Below are 16,383 nucleotides of genomic sequence, written 5' to 3' on the forward strand. Positions count from 1 at the left end.
ACGTATTATCACCTCAAATATGTTTTAGAGCTCTCTAAGCTATTCGTGCACGTTTATAAAAAGTAAATATAAGCCAAATAATATCGATTCATATTCAAATACTTATTTCAAAGGGCAGTTCGTGGTCCTCCGACAATCTAAAAACATAAAATATGACATGTATTTTTCTCCAAGAAAGGTGCCAAATCTAGTTCTTGTTATAGAATGGTGATGAATGGGTCTCACTTTGTTAGTGTCAACTCTTTCTTGTGTGGGCGTGGCTTGTTTGGTATCTTTCTTTCCCCCGGATTGGGCTTCCTCTGTCAGGTTGCTGCGCTCCCATCACCTTAATAGCACTGCACCGGGAAAGGCCCGGCAGGTGCATCTTAAGGGGATGGCATCTGAGAAGGACCCTAGCCAAGAGAGCAACCTGGGCGCCTACTCTCCGGTGGATTACATGAGCATCACCAGCTTCCCGCGGCTGCCCGAGGATGAGGCGGGCGGCGGGGACAGCGGGCTCCGCTGCCGCAAGGAGGAGGACGCCTTCCTGGTGGAGGGGGACACCGGTGGGTCTGACGGAATATATTGTTGAGAATATATTAGTCTATCCGAGGAGGAGGGGCATTGTTTATGTATACCCTTTAAGTGTGCCCCCTGTTTAGAATGAGCCCACGCAGCTCCATAAACACCTTGTGTACAGGTGCCCGTGATTCAGCGCTAGCGCTTCCGCCAGGCGAACCCCTTATTTAACCTGTAAATTCACTGCACCCATGTGATTTATACGTACTGTGCCCCCTCCAGGAGCGCAACCAGACCTGACCATCGCAAATGGGGGGAGGATAGCACTTTCAGCGAGTATTGGGAGTCAAGCAATGATGCCAGAGCTTTCTTTATGACCAGTTACAGCAGGAAGGAAAACGTGATAAACTTTGGTGTTGACGCATATTGGACAAACCCAATTGGATTAAGATTGAAAGATTGGACTCGTTTGGTGGAGCGCCTGGTCGCTGAGGCCATATTGTTGATGGGTGGTGTTTGATCCATCTGCTGCAAATGAATATTTATGTTAAGCGCCCGGACTCCTCTGTTTGAGGTAGCAGTTTGCGCTATATTAAGTAACTCTATTATTATTATTTATTATTACTATTTGCTGTGGTTAGAAGTCATTCTTTATCTGACCATTTGAGGCAATGTCCATTTAAGCAGGAGTCACTGTCAGGCGGTCTTTCAGACTTAAATTTGATGTGTGTATTATCTAAATATCAGTAACAGGTGAGATTGCTGGAGGAGATTAGGTCCGATAGAGAGACAAGACACATTTTGGAGTTGGTGCATTAGTTGAGAATTACAAAAGGTAGCGACCTGAAAGGATAAAGTAAGATGATGATCTACCTTATAGAAAACATACAATCTGCTCCAGTTCGAGCCCTGCACTCTAGTATTCTCAAGTCTCTGTAGAAGTTTGGGATGATGAGAACTTTCAAAGGCAAGGGCGTGTTAACATTATATGCATGATTGTACTTCAATGTAGACATTTATCTTAAAACAGATATTTCAAGCGTTCTATCTTTCTTACTAAAACAGTATGTTATTGTCCAGACTTTAGAAGGATCTCTTGATTTAAGCAGATTTAATTTAATAAGGGTTTTATATAAGACATTTAGATTCCTTTTGGGAATATACCTGTATTCAAGGTGTTTTTGAAACACATAAAGATGATGGAAGGATGCTGAACATTTTCAAACATTCACCCCCTGTCACAGATCTAGGTTTAATCCATCGTGATTTTTCTCGCCACGCCATTCAAGTTTGGATCCAGCCATATACAAATCAGCCTTGACCGTGCTCCCAATGGGAACAGTCCAGCCTGAACTGCCAGGCCAGGTCCTCCCTGGCCTGGAAAACAAGCATCCTGGGACCGGTTTCAGGGTATTACCCCTCATCATCCAGACTTGCTTAAATCAATGGTGTTGCAAATTCGGGACCCACATCTGGACATACCCAGTCCATAAGGGCGAAAATGTGACACAACAACACGATAGATGGAATGCTGAATATTGCTAACCATTCACCCCCATGTCACAGATCTGGGTTTAACCCATCACTATTTTGCTCGCCAACGCCATTCCAGTTTGGACTCAGCCATGGATGCTTGTTTCCGGTTCTGGGAGGACCTGGCCTGGCAGTTTGGGCTGGACTGTTCCCATGAGGAGCAGGGTCAAGACTGATTAGCATGTGACTGGTTCTAACTGAGGTGACATGGTGAGCAAAAGAACAATGGGTTTTGATGCTACCAGTGGTTAGATAAATTGTAAGCATTCCTCCCATCACCTTATGTGTGTTTCATGTAACGCCGGTATGCCCAGACGTGGGTCCCATGCTCACTGTATCACTGGATTCAACCTAGCCTGGCTGAGGAGGGGTGATTGTAGGAAGTTAGCTCTGTATATACTATACCAAAGTAAGGTATAGTGTTCACAGAGTCCAGTTGATCCCCAAAGGATTACAGAGGTAAAAGTAGATAATACCTTACTCTCTATTTGTAGTAATGTGGGCGAGCAGTAAGAGTTTATCAGAGGGTGGTGTTAAGCATCTATTTTACACACTCAGACAAGAAATTATTTCACACGCACAAAGACTGAACTCTGACCAATTACTTTTTATAAAAATATTTCTTTGTTGTATTTTATTTTTAGAACCAAGTAGGTCTTGGTGCAGGTAAGTAAAATAGTACTTTTCGGATATAATACAGTTGAATGCAGTCGGCTCTGTTACAGGTAGGTCAAATGTTCAGAAACAGTTGCAATTACTTTACAGTTATTTTGTGATTACTTTTAGATTACTTTTAAAATTACTTTTTCAACTCAGTGTGCTATACCTAGATATCACACTGGGACATTTCCTGGATAAAAGGTAAGTAAGTCAGTTTTGATTAGAACACATTTGCTTAGGTTTTCATACAATTTCCAACTCCACGCTAGGAACTTTTTTCACAGAAAAGCAGTCAATGCAATCCTATGGGAGGAAATTAAGTTATTGGTTTAAAGGTAAGTCCTTGGTTGTGGGAGTTGGGATCTGGGGTTAGACCCAGGGTTCCCCCAGGGTCAAGGATGCACTCAAAGAGCATCCTCAGCGGCACTAGGGCGGCCTGGTGCAGAATGCTGAGTCCCAATGTTATCCAATGGGGGATAGGTGGCTTCCGGTTGGTGGCTGCTCACGGGCACGTCGCTTAGATGTGGAAGCAAAGCTCCTAGGGTTTCGCTCACGGCAAGGGCGATCCAAGTTAGCACACAAGGTGTAAACACAGCGCCACAGTGTCGGGCAGGTGCCACAGTGATGGATCAACGTCGTGAGACCTTTTGGTTTCAGTGGGGAAACTCCGGTCAGAACAAACACTGCAAGCTTGGGCATGAATATCTTCTGGAGTTGACCACTGGTTGAAGAGGTATGTTAGGGAGTCATGGGATGCCAGGACACTGTTGGTTGGGCCACCCAAGGCCCTTGGGCGTCTGATGCAGGGGTGTCTTTTGGCATCTGGTTTTCCTTACTAGTTCTGTCACGGTCTGGGGATTTTCCAGATAGGGGCTGCAGGCATAGTCATGAGGCTTTAGTTAGGTCAGGGATCACCAGAGCCCAGGTCAGGATTGCCGGAGAGACCTCCTCGTGGTGTTCGGCCACTCAAACTCAGGTCTTGGGCGTCGGGGGCAGAGTGGTGCTGACACGCGGATTTGGCCAGAGTCTGTTGGTGAGCAAATCCAGTGCTCGCGGGATACAAAAACTTGTTAGGGAAGGCAGGGCAGGTCGTTTGTATTTGGGGGGCTGCTGACTGCAGGACATGCCACTGGAGCAGGTCGAGGTTGGGACAGGCCGGTAAGGCTGGGGCCAAGTCAGTTTGTGTGCTCCTTTTCTTCCTTCAGCGCAGCTCTTCAGTCCTTCTTCTTTCTTCTTGTCTGAGGAGGCAAGGTTCGGGTTGCCTCTAAATACTAAATATAGGGGCATTTCAGGTAGGTACAGGTTGGGACCAATGAGTACCTTCCTTGGGGTGAGTACACCCTTTATTATGCCACCCTCCAGTGGTAGGCGGCATAAGCCTCACTCTGGTTGGCTGGGTCCCCCCATCTTCAAAATGGTGGGGACTGAGAGTTGTGCTTTGCCTCCCCTCCTCCACCTTAGGGGTGGGGTTGCCAAAGGTGGGCACACCTCTCCTCCTATCTTGTTTTTTCCGCCGATTCTCCTGCCCAAAGTGGGGGTCCGAACTAATGGGGGGCAGTTGCTGGAAGCAGCAAATGGCTGGGTCAGCTCCCAAAGAAGGCAAGCCTTTGAAGCTTCCCGTTTGTGGACCCTGCCCATCGTGTGGGAGGAGGCTTGGCACCTCTGCTCAGGATGTTCTTTGTTTCAGAACCCCAAGAGCTAAAGGCTTTCAACACAGGGGTCCACAAACATGTCTGGGGGTGGCAACTGGCGAGCAGCCACTCAGCCAGGATACTAGAGTCAGGTCATTTTTCAGGGGGCATCTTTAAGAGGCCGTCTGAGTGCATTTTGCATTACATTCTATATTGGCATGAGTGTGGGTTTAATGTGCTGAGACGTTTGATATCAAACTTCCCAGTTTTCAGTAAAGCCATTATGGTGCTGTGGAGTTCGTAATGACAAACTCCCAGACCATATATTCATTATGGTTTATGGCACTTACAATGTCTAAGAATGGACTCGGACACTGTAGGGGTACAGGGCTGATGCACCTGTATCCTCACCAGTGGCATAGTGCACCCAGCTAGAGGGGTGGCTGACCTATGCTATAGGCAGTGGGTTGTAGGCATGGCACAAAGGGATGTGTTCTACTATTAAGGGGATGGGATGCACACCATTTAATTATTCCCCTACTTGTCCGATAGTAATCCGTTATGCGTGCAGCTTGGTTAAAGTGCCTTGCTCAAGTGACACCTAGAATCAACAACGTCTCTGTGGAGTGGGGCGTCATTACGCCCCAACCAAATGCACTGCAAAAGATGCCACTGTGGCGGTCATTAATTCCTCGTAAACCACAATTTTCATATTTTGTCCATTCTTTTTACTCCTCTTTTCCTGTTTTAAATTTTAGTCCTCACACAAAATCATGCACCATTTTCCAAGTTTCTTAATGTTCAGACTGTGCCCCTCCGGACCTCTTGTAAGAACATGACAAATGCAAAATTTATCCAAGGCAGTGTTTATTCAATAAAAAACCCAATGCATTTCGGGCAAAGAAGTGCCCTTCGTCAGGGGTCACTGTAAACAACAATAAAATGATAACCGATTAATATTGATCGTGTTTTAACATCTTGATGGATTAATCAATTACAAATTAATACTCAATTTACCATAATGCATTTTACATTTCAACCCATTTGTGTTTACCCTCAATAAGCTTCTCTGTCATTATTTAGTACGTCTCCCACCATTAACATAATAAACCGATATTTCAATTAAATCGTTTTCCAAAAGCTGTCTCTTCTACCCTCTCTCACCATTAAATGCTCACTTATCTATCCTTGCGGTCAGACTGTGTATCCCACTCTTCAAACCCCCTCAGTCCCTCTATCTCCATGCACTTCATTTTTTTTTAAAACAATGTTCCTATTTGCAACAGTTTAACTCGAGTCTAATCTACCTTCCATAAACTATCCTTGCTAACCTCCTATTAGTTCATGCATTCAAGTATATTTTTCATCTACTTTCCCATATTTCAATTGTCTATTCCTTTTTCCCTTTATTATTTCAATAATTTCTATGCACATACCTGCCGCAAATATTTAAAACCAACCGTCCTCATCTCCATTTCAGGAAGTCATTATTCCTCCCATCATCCCTCCCGCTTTTAAATGCCTTCTGAATGGCCTACTGATTAACCTTTCCCGCCATCAAGACAGTAGAAAAACGTTGCTCTGTGAGGTGGACGCACTGCATATCCCATAATGCAGTTTGACTTTGCCAAGCTTATTCTAACTGTCCCAATCACATTTTATAATGCCGAAATGGTTATCATTGTCCGGAACTGTGACGTCTCCAAAGTTCATTTCCATAATAAATTAACACCAACTTTGAGGACGAATCTAGATGTTACATTGACCGTGTGAGTTGATACATTATCGTTTGTTTTAACTTCTTTCTCTGTTTCCACCAATCGGGTGCATACCCAAGGCTGGGCAATCATATTGAATTCTACTATTAAGGGGATCGGATGCACACCATTTAATTATTCCCCTACCTGTCCGATAGTAATCCGATATGCGTGCAGCTTGGTTAAAGTGCCTTGCCCAAGTGACACCTAGAATCAACAACGTCTCTGTGGAGTGGGGCGTCATTACGCCCCAACCAAACGCACTGCGAAAGATGCCACTGTGGCGGTCATTAATTCCTCGTAAACCAAATTTTTCATATTTTGTCCATTCTTGTTACTCCTCTTTTCCTGTTTTAAATTTTAGTCCTCACACAAAATCATGCACCATTTTCCAAGTTTCTTAATGTTCAGACTGTGCCCCTCCGGACCTCTTGTAAGAACATGACAAATGCGAAATGTATCCAAGGCAGTGTTTCTTCAATAAAAAACCCAATGCATTTCGGGCAAAGAAGTGCCCTTCGTCAGGGGTCACTGTAAACAACAATAAAATGATAACCGATTAATATTGATCGTGTTTTAACATCTTAATGGATTAATCAATTACGAATTAATACTCAATGTACCATAATGCATTTTACATTTCAACCCATTCGTGTTTACCCTCAATAAGTTTCTCTGTCATTATTTAGTACGTCTCCCACCGTTAACATAACAAACCGATATTTCAAATAAATCGTTTTCCAAAAGCTGTCTCTTCTACCCTCTCTCACCATAATGATGCCCCACTCCACAGAGACAAAGGGATGTGTGCCATGTTGACTCTCACTTTGTTCTGTACCAAAACACTTAGCCTTCAATGGCAGTGTGTGTGTGCGTGTGTCAAGGTAAAGGGCCTCTAAGGGTGGCACAATATGTGCTGCAGCCCCTAGAGCCCTTCCCTGGTCACAGAGCCCTTGTTACCCATGGTACCTTTTACGAGGGACTTGTAAAAGGTGGCCAGAGAGTTGCAAATTGGGTATGCAACAGTACAATTTTAGGGAGAGCACATAGGCCCTGGGTACCTGGTTGGCAGGAACCCAAGGCACACTTAGTCAAAAGAGCATCAGCATCAGGCAAAAAGTGGGGGCAACTATGCAAAAAGGGGCACTTTCCTACAGTGATACCCCGAAATTGGTCCCTGGAGGCTTGTTTCCGGTTCAGGTAGGTCCTGGCCTGGCAGTTCAAGCTGGACTGTTCCCATGAGGAGTATGGTCAAGAATGATTTCCGTATGGCTGGGCCCAAACTGAGGTGACATGGTGAGCAAACAAACGATGGGTTGAGATGCTACCCCGAGCCATCGCCAGTGGTCAGATAAATTGAAAGCATTCCTCCCGTCACCTTTTGTATGTTTAAGGGTGATGTTAATAGTTCAGCTCAATTGACTACAGAGCTATTAAAGAGGACACAGGTCTGCTGTTGATTCTGCTGGCCTACAATTGTTTGCAGCATTGACGAGGTCTTCTGTAGTCAAGAGGCTAAAGGAGAATAACTACATTTGTTTCTTTTTGTGTTATCTGATGAGCCAAGCTGTACTGCTGAAATTGTGGTTGAACAGCAGAAAGGCAAGGTTGGAACTGAAACTGGTCAGTGGGAAGTCATTTAGTTGTGCCTTATAAACAGCGAGGGGTCCGTGGTGATGAACCCTTTTGCTGTGTTGCCAAGAAACCAAGATGTCCTAAGGTACTATCATTTCAGGTATTATGGTTGGCTGACCCTTTTCCCTCTTTATTTTCTTCTACAGGGACTGGTTGTTATCTTGAGGCCTCTCACCAGGTCTACAGGGCCCTTAACTACTCTCCCTATTAGTATTTTCTGCCCCATGCTACAGGCTCTTGGCCATTGTCAGCGATTCAGGCTGCGGCTCAGCTTTCCAGGAGATAGCGCAAGTCTCCTTGAAACTAGGCAGATATCAGTTCTTGTGGTTCATTAAATGTATCCACAAACAATTAGATTGACAGGAGTCAACTAAACAAGTACAGTGTGAAGCTATATTAATTTAGGAAAAACACCCAATTGCCTGAACATGCTGCTGGAGCAGAAGTATTCTCCCTAAGGTGTATAGTTACGTTGTACGGACCTGAGTGCTAGACTGTGAGTATCTGGTATCCCAGTTTTTGATTTTGACACTTGCTTCACGCTACTCTAGTGTTTGCGCAGAAGCCCATGATTTCTCTTGGCGTGACTGAGGCTTTGGACTTGTCCTGCGACCTGGAGAGGCACTCCAAGCATGTCCTCATTTTTCTGACGGTGGACTACCAGCCCTGTTACAGATTTAGCATGTAGATGAGTGGTGCAACATTCCACGTTTTGTGAATCCATAGTCATCACCAGACCTTTTTATCTCAGGCACTGGAGTATCGGCCCCACTGGTGTAACGTTCTGCTTCAATGCACTAACCATAATCCTTGGGCTAACTTCCCAAATGTATATTATGCATGTTTATGTATGTGCTTGTGCAGTATGTGCATGACTGTTCCAGCGTATAGGAGGCCTGTGTGTTCCAATATGGAAGTCCCAAGCTTGTTCTTTTGCACAAGATGGAAATGAGACGACTTAGACAATGAAGTGGAGAGGGAGGAGACAATACTGCTTTAGGAATTCAAGTAAGCCCTTTTGCTAAGAGGAGCTGCTGATTAGTCTTTCTGTGGCCCCGCCATTTGGACGATAGTAGGGTTGGAGGGTGGGACAGAATTCTCTGTCGCTCAGGGTGGAAAGGATCTTTTAGATAAGGCCAGCCTTTTGCATTCTTTCTTGTCACTTTTCACTTTGGCTGTTGATAAGCCAGGTGTAGAATGCTCTTGCCTCTTTGTGCCTCTGTTATGGGTACTCCGGGCTGGCGACTACCCTGCTATGATGAACATCACCCTAGACCAGAGGTCTTCAAATGTTTTGATGCCGAGATACCCCTGTCAAAGATTTTTATGCGTAAGGACCACCCTCCTGACAAAAGTGTGTAGAACTTAGTACTACTCTTCATTGACAACAATGGACAGCCATAAACACCCTCAATTCCCATAACAAATAATTTTTACAGTGGGGAAATAATATTACACAGTGTTTATCAAACCAAAGGTCAGTGAGCGTGGGGGCATGGTAAAAGGTGTGGCTAAAAACAAAGGGCCTCATTTATTAGGAATTGGTGTAGGGCAACGCTGCATGTCTTCTTGCTGTGCTGTCCTACACCAATGTGAAAGGGCAGGAATGCACCTTATTTATGAAATATTCTGCATTCCTCTCTTTTCCCACTGCGTTGGCGTACAAATCGCTGCCTAGCACCAATGTAGGCAGGCTTGTTTTTATGTAGGTAGGGGCACCTTCCTGCACAAAAACAATTCAGAGAGGGGTTTCCTCTTTCTATGTGAGCTGCGGAATGCAGCACACATGGAAAGAGTAAAAAACGAGGTGATATAAAAACATTTCTCCTTGTAATGCCAGCAGTGGGGAGGCTTAATGCTTTGGTGTTGCCCTAGGTTTACATAGGTTTGTAAATCTGGGGCAGCATCAAAATCAATCGTTTTTCCATGGGAACACCCAAGTCAATGCCCATGGAACGCCTACTTTACAGAGTAAGCCAACGCAGTGACATGCCCTGCTTTGTCTTACTCCTTATCCATGAGGCCATGCAAAGCCATGCAGGGTGACTTTGCGTTGCCTAATTGATATGATTGACACGCTTGTGCCGTCCGTGGTTAAAAAAATTGACGCTCCGGCGGCGCATGCCTCTCCTAAATCAGCCCCAAAATATTTTGGTTGTTTTGTAGGTCTTTCACCATCAGGTAGCTACATATAAAATAATGGGTAGCTTAAATGAAAAAGACATTAACCTGGTGAGAAATGCACTGAAGTGCATTAGGAAACCTCTATTAATAAATGCACCGAAGAGGTCTGTGTGTAACCAGAGAGCCACAAAATTAAATTTGGTTGATTCAGTGGAGAATAGTGACTTGTGTATTTTTAGTGATACGAGGTCACAGCCAGTGACAGAAAGCACTGTGAATGTTTAAGTCATTATTTTATACTCGCAGTACACACATTATAAGATAGACTGCTACAAACTGTGAAGCTAGTTTTATGATAAAATGGAGCTTCCAAAATGTAGATCTTAATAATACCAGACCATAAGTAATGACATTTTTTTTGCATAACTGTCCCTTCAACACCTCCTATGGGGTGATAACTACCAAAAAATATATATATATTTACCATCACAATGCTTGGAGTGATTTGAGCAATTAAAGCCAGAACCACTCCCAATCACCTTTTACATTTGCAGATTAACCCGCACATTTGCATTTCATTCAGGCAAGCAGGCACCCTGGCAGCAAGGATGGTTTTACCTGTCTGCCCGCCCTTTTCCTTTCACAGCACAGGAGATTCAATTAACTTTGGCTGAAGCATTGAAGCGTCTCTGATGGTTGTCTTTTGCCATTTTTTACATGTTTTAGATTCCAGACAAAAGCGAGGCCTGGAAATGTGCGACCCCCTTCACCAGGACTCCACATCCCCCCTGGGGGTCACGCCCCACAGATTAAAGACCTGTGCCCTAGACAATGGCTGTGTCTAGAGAACAGCCTAAAGAGGACACTTGAAAGAAAAACTACCCAAACCCTGTTCTGAGATTGCAGACTGAAAATTCAAATCCCCTGTCTGCTTTGACTGTATAAAAGTGAGAGTCACTGACCTTAGAGGGTGCTCTATGGTTTACTCTGTTGACTGCTGTGCACTCAATGTTGGTGTCTGACAGCAAGCTTCCCAGATAAGAGGGGATATCACCTGAAGACTTGCCTTGCTGGAAGAGCTGTATCTGACTTTAATTGCCTGAAAGCCAACCTGCCTGCCTAGTGAAAGATCCTTTCAACCCTATAGGAGGTGTTACTGTCAGGGAGTGCCAGAATCAGCAAGACCCTGGCGCTGAGGGTCAACCAGGAGAAGAGAGACTGCAAAGAGCAACTGGCAAGACTGAAAGAATGGAACCAGTCTCTTCCAAATTGTGGTGCCAATTGGGAATCATGGATCAGCATCAAACCTTGGGGGTATATGAACAATAATAATAATTGCTGCTGACCTAGTAATCAAAGTGAACATCTGTGCCCATGATGATCGTCGCCATCGAAGCCAAGACCTTTGCCAGTCACCAGTGCCACATTTACAAAGTGCACCCCGTTACTGCCAGCCGGCCGCTGTGTCCCCGTCTATGTGGTAGCCCATCTACTACTCAACACCAAGCAACCCAGAAGTGGGTTAGATACCTGTTGTGGCCCCCAGCAATGCCAGAATCTGCATTTGACGAAAGACTTCAGGCTGACACCCTGGCATCCCCTTCTGCTGCAGACTACCCAGATTGAGTGCTGCTTCTGAAATCACTGTCTCATCCCAGAGGTGGGGGAGACTGGAGACATGTGCTGTTGAAAGAACATAGAGACTTTATTTAACTGGGGTATCTACACCTGGGACTTGATTCATGTTGACCAAAACTCTCTAACCTAACGGAGACCTGCCTCATTTCACAAGAGGAGGTAATCCGGGAAAAGCGATGGTATTATCCCAAGGTGCAGTAGACCAAGTTCCGTTGTAGATTATTGTACCTGCTAACATTACGTATGCTGGTACTTTATTTATTTTTTTGCAGAGTTTCATATAGCGCGAACTAGACCTGAACCGAATCAGGTATCAGAGCACTTTACATATCACCAGTTACGTTATACGAGGACACACATTCGTTTTTTTAGGCAAGGGAAGATTAAGTGATTTGCCCAGAATCACAGGAGGTTTTGGCGTCATTACCGAGACTCGAACCCAGATCCCCAGGTCCGAGGTCGAGCGCCCTAGCCGATAGGCCAACTCCTCTCCCTCTCCCCTCCTACTTCATTTTAAGTGTGTGTATTAAAGTCCTCTTCTTTTCCAACTAAAGCACTGCAGTGGGAAAACAGAGTGTTCTGCTGGCTGGCTGAGTTCTGAGTTTGCACACCCCATTCCACCTCCCTGAGAATGCTATGACTGCTTGCCATTGCTATCACTGATACTCAAGTGCTGAAGGTGATGTGTTTGGCCCAATTTTCAGGCGTACAGTAGGATGGATTCCTGTATATCACAGGCAAACGTCCCTTGCCCCCCCAGGCTGAAGCCCAGTAGGCCATGCTTGCCTTACGGCCCCCTAAACTGGATTTGACAAGTCCTATAATAAAAAGGATCTGTATTCAAACCAAACAACTATGCATTGGGTGCCTCTTAACTCTATATACACACTGCCATTCACCTAATACTCATTTTTCACTGGGAGTCAAGGGCACAATGGGTGCCGATAGATGGGTGCAAGATCCTTGGCACTAAATGCATTAAAGCAAAGCAGTGAACAGAAGATTATTTTGAATAAACAGTGTTCTAAGCACCACTTCACTGATTCTGGATATCACCGTTATTCAAGATCACACGATGTAAGTTTGTGTGTTGTTAAAGAGTTAATGCAGATTTTTCGAGCTCCTTCTTGGGTGTGTTTCAGTATTGCGATACTTACTTTTTCGGTCTGGTTTGGCAGGGAAACTGTTGCCATCTCTTGCATGATCAACAGAAAAGGAGGTGATCGAGGTAGAACTGGGAGAGCGTGTTGGTTCTGCTCATGTTTTTTACCTTGAATACAGCACTTGATTGGGTAGAAGTTGTGTGCTGCTGCCCGGAAATACTGCTTGCTGTACTCCTGTTAGCTCCTGAGGGGTGTGCCTTACCTAACATGACTTCCACATTAAAATGTAATGAACTGGCAATGTGCATGAGGAAGATCCCTCAATCATAATGTGATTGTATTGGCTAAGATATTGCTCAATTATCTAGCAGCAGTATGACCGGTAGAAGAAATAATGAATAGAGATTGCCAATAAAGGGGTTTTCCTCATCCAAAATGGCTGCTGGGTCTAGGATGATGACACACGGGTGTCCGAGTCTGTTTGTGTTTTTCTTCCCCGCATGCATTTGTGATGTGCAGAGGCTGCAGTGTGACAAAAACCTTAAAAATAGAGGAAGACATGGACGCAGCTTGGCAACGCGAAGACAGCTATTTACTACTGTGACAGCAAGAAAGACCTTCAACACACACAACACAGACTGCACCTCCGTCCTCTCAGTCTTTCTCGAATTGCTCCTCGCAGGCAGCTCTTTTTTTGCATGATCGTACAATGGTTTATTGCAAACAGTAAATGATAAGTGACTTTCAAGGTACAGATTTAAGACTAAAAACAAACCACCCAAAGGCACGTGACCCCATAAATCCCAGATTCTGATCTAATTCTTTATTGCATTCCCAACAATGTTTGGTAAATGAAGCATTCTTCTGCACATTAATGCATATGAGTTCATGGTAAATTTAATTCAAGTGAAGTGTGTGGTTTCAGCATTGTGCCCCTAGACTGTAGTGTACTTCCCATATTCCCAATAGGCTCTGCGCATTGGAATAATATATCCTATAGATGTGACGTAGGACTTTTGTCGACTAGGTCCCTATCGAATATATTAGACGTATTTGTGAGTGCCAGCTAGCTCAGAGGTCACTAGCAACTTTCTCGAATTCACAAGAAGGGATTAGTTTCTGACAACTGCACAAACATGACAGTGTTGTTACCCCAAGATAAAACGTATCGTCAGAGTCGTGGAAACAATAGATAGATATTTTACTCAGTCATTCGTGCATGCTTCGTTTCACCAGAGGTGCAGAGAAATAGAGAGACAGGTGTTTTCAATAAAAGTATTTATTGAACAGTCTTCTTTCTCATGCAGAAGAAATGAACTGCTACAATCGTAAGACTGGCTGTAAAGTATAATGCGTACAGCAGGAAGAGTATTATAAAATAATACTGTAAAAGCATGGTATGGTTTCTAAGCCATAAAATACATTCATAAATAAATAAAGACTAAAAGTACTCAACTGGTGCTTCTAAAATACGCCTACCCGATGTACCTAACCTAAGTCTAGTAAGAGGGAAGAAGTAAGTGTGGTGTAGCATAAGTTTTAGTATTCTTTTTGCCAAGAATCTATCCAAGATTTCTCTTAGGGTCTAATCAGCTCCGTACCTTGGTTTAGAATGAAGGAGGTCTTGTATCAATCAGTCTCAGGGCTCGATTTCCCAACACCCTGCAAGGGGAGCTTGGAAAGGGCAAGTACAAGTAGATAGTCGAACTGCTCCAAACCACCGTGTTTTTGCTTGGGCAAGTGTGGGCATATTTATACCTTGAAGGTGCCGAGTTTGACGTAAAGGTGGACATAATAACGTCATCAAAGAGTCTCAGTTCTTTGAAAACTCCATGAGTTCTTGGACAAATCAATATTCAAGCAAGGGGAAGTCCCTAACTGCTGAAACCGAGTTTTCCAAGAAATCGTTGTGGATTCTCGGAACTAGTGGAAGTAGCCATGCCGTATTTGGACTGCATGGGCTATGTCCAAATATGGTTATGATTTCTATGCCTATATAAGGACAAGGTGATTTATACCTATATGAGGGCATGAATCGGGAAAATTACACTAGGGTCCTAAAATGCTATACAACAAGACTTCCATGAGCTTTCAACTAATTTACTTCCTTGCACCCATTGTCTAATCAGGCACCTTCAGACCTCTGTGTGCTCTGAGCTCATTTGATTTTTCTGCACCCATCGGGCCACAATCTGTTTGGAAGCACGAAGTGCATGCCGGTCGACTTGTATGTCAAAATCATAAATGCTTTCAAGCTTACTAAACACGAGTCGAACTTTAACTTAAAACCCTTTCAGGTTTCCTATTCTGTTATGCTCTCAAGTGAACTTTTCACCTTACTCGTGTCAGTGCAGGATTTGGACCTAATCTGTTTTTTAACAAACAGCTGTGTATTTTCTGCGTGGGTTTGTTGTTGTGCTTTATTTTTGTGTTTTATATTTTCTACGGTATGCTTAATTTTACATTTCCTATAACACAGAAAACACTCCCACTGTTTCTAACCCTCCAATTGATGTAGTGGTGGTTGCTGCTGTCATATCCTATGGTCGCATGTCCCAAAAGCCTCCCACCAATCCGCCCTCTGGCACCAACCACAGCCTCAGTCCACTCTCCCTTAACACACTGGATCCTACACAACCAGCTCCCCTCTCCCACACCAGCCCCAAGCTTCTCAGCTCACTCTCCTTTCTAGGAGCAGCCCCTGCAGCGCACTACTATTATGGAGTTCAGTGAGGCACAGATGCTAGTCTCCTTTGTGCATTCAGGATCATCAAAAACAGGTGTGGCCACAGGTGATCTCCCTTTACCCTATTCCTTCACAGCAGCCATTACAAAGGCCAACGTGGATTGGGTGCAGGGTCAACAAGTACTAGCCTGTACTCACCCACAGGCTGCCGTCTCCACTCATTTCTCACACCAGCCCACAGAGTCAAATGTAGTGCTTCACCTGTTGTGCTTGGTCCTCCTCCTGCAGCATTCACCTGCTTTCCCCTCCTGTTCCTCATACCCACGCATTTCCAGCTCCTCCCCACAGTCTGAAACTGATCTCGCCTCCCACACCACCCCCAACGCCTCAGCCTAAACTTCCTTCCTCTGCCATCTCCCACTCTCGGTACACTCTTCCCTCTTGCACCAGCCTAGTTGCAGATGAAACGGAATAGGCGTCTAATACTACGAGAAGAGCAGATATTCTTTGGGTACATTTGTAGACATATGTGCATATTCATGATTGTAATTAATGTGTGCTGTGTGAGAGGAGTGCCTGTGTATGTGGTGTGAGTGCAGGGTTAGTGGTGTAAGTGTTGAGTGAAAGGTGTGCCCATGCTAGTGTAGGGTGAGTGGTGTGCCCCGTAAGAGCTGCACAACCAGTGTGTCCATGTGAGCCGAGAATGAGCTGTGTAATGAGAGAGTGGAATCCATTGTAGGGTGAGGAGTTGTGAGCTGTGTCAATGCAGGACAATGTATTCCTAGACATTCAAAGTAACTCACCATGTCATTGAAGGTTGGTAAGTGGTGTTTGGGGTGTCATTTTTAAAAAATTGTTTTTATTTGCATTTCTCACAAATTGTACAACAATAACATAACTTGCAGTGCAAGACATTCCATGTAATCTATTATTCAGTTTGAAATCCTAGTATGCTTCCAGCAGTCAAGGCCCACCCTTACATTGTCTGAAACAGAAATAAGTACCTGTTTACAATTACCTTAGGGAGTGTAACACCTCAGCACTCAATACATGACTACCCTATACAACACATTCCTGGACACAGCATCTTCATTGACCTAGTGTGCAATTTTGTTATG

At 44.4% G+C, this 16,383-nt stretch overlaps 1 protein-coding gene across 1 annotated transcript in view; it reads left to right on the forward strand.

Annotated features, from left to right (window-relative positions):
• The first annotated feature begins 285 nt into the window (after positions 1-285).
• GGT7 (gamma-glutamyltransferase 7) overlaps positions 286-16,383 on the forward strand; it is a 319,943-nt gene continuing 303,845 nt past the window's right edge. Inside the window, exon 1 of the mRNA XM_078652164.1 lies at positions 286-545. Within this exon, the coding sequence (XP_078508290.1) occupies positions 374-545 (172 nt within the window). The 5' untranslated portion in view covers positions 286-373. The remainder of the gene's footprint in view (positions 546-16,383) is intronic.

The sequence above is a fragment of the Lissotriton helveticus genome, chromosome 7 (assembly GCF_964261635.1).
Source record: "Lissotriton helveticus chromosome 7, aLisHel1.1, whole genome shotgun sequence".
Classification (NCBI taxonomy): Eukaryota; Metazoa; Chordata; class Amphibia; order Caudata; family Salamandridae; genus Lissotriton; species Lissotriton helveticus.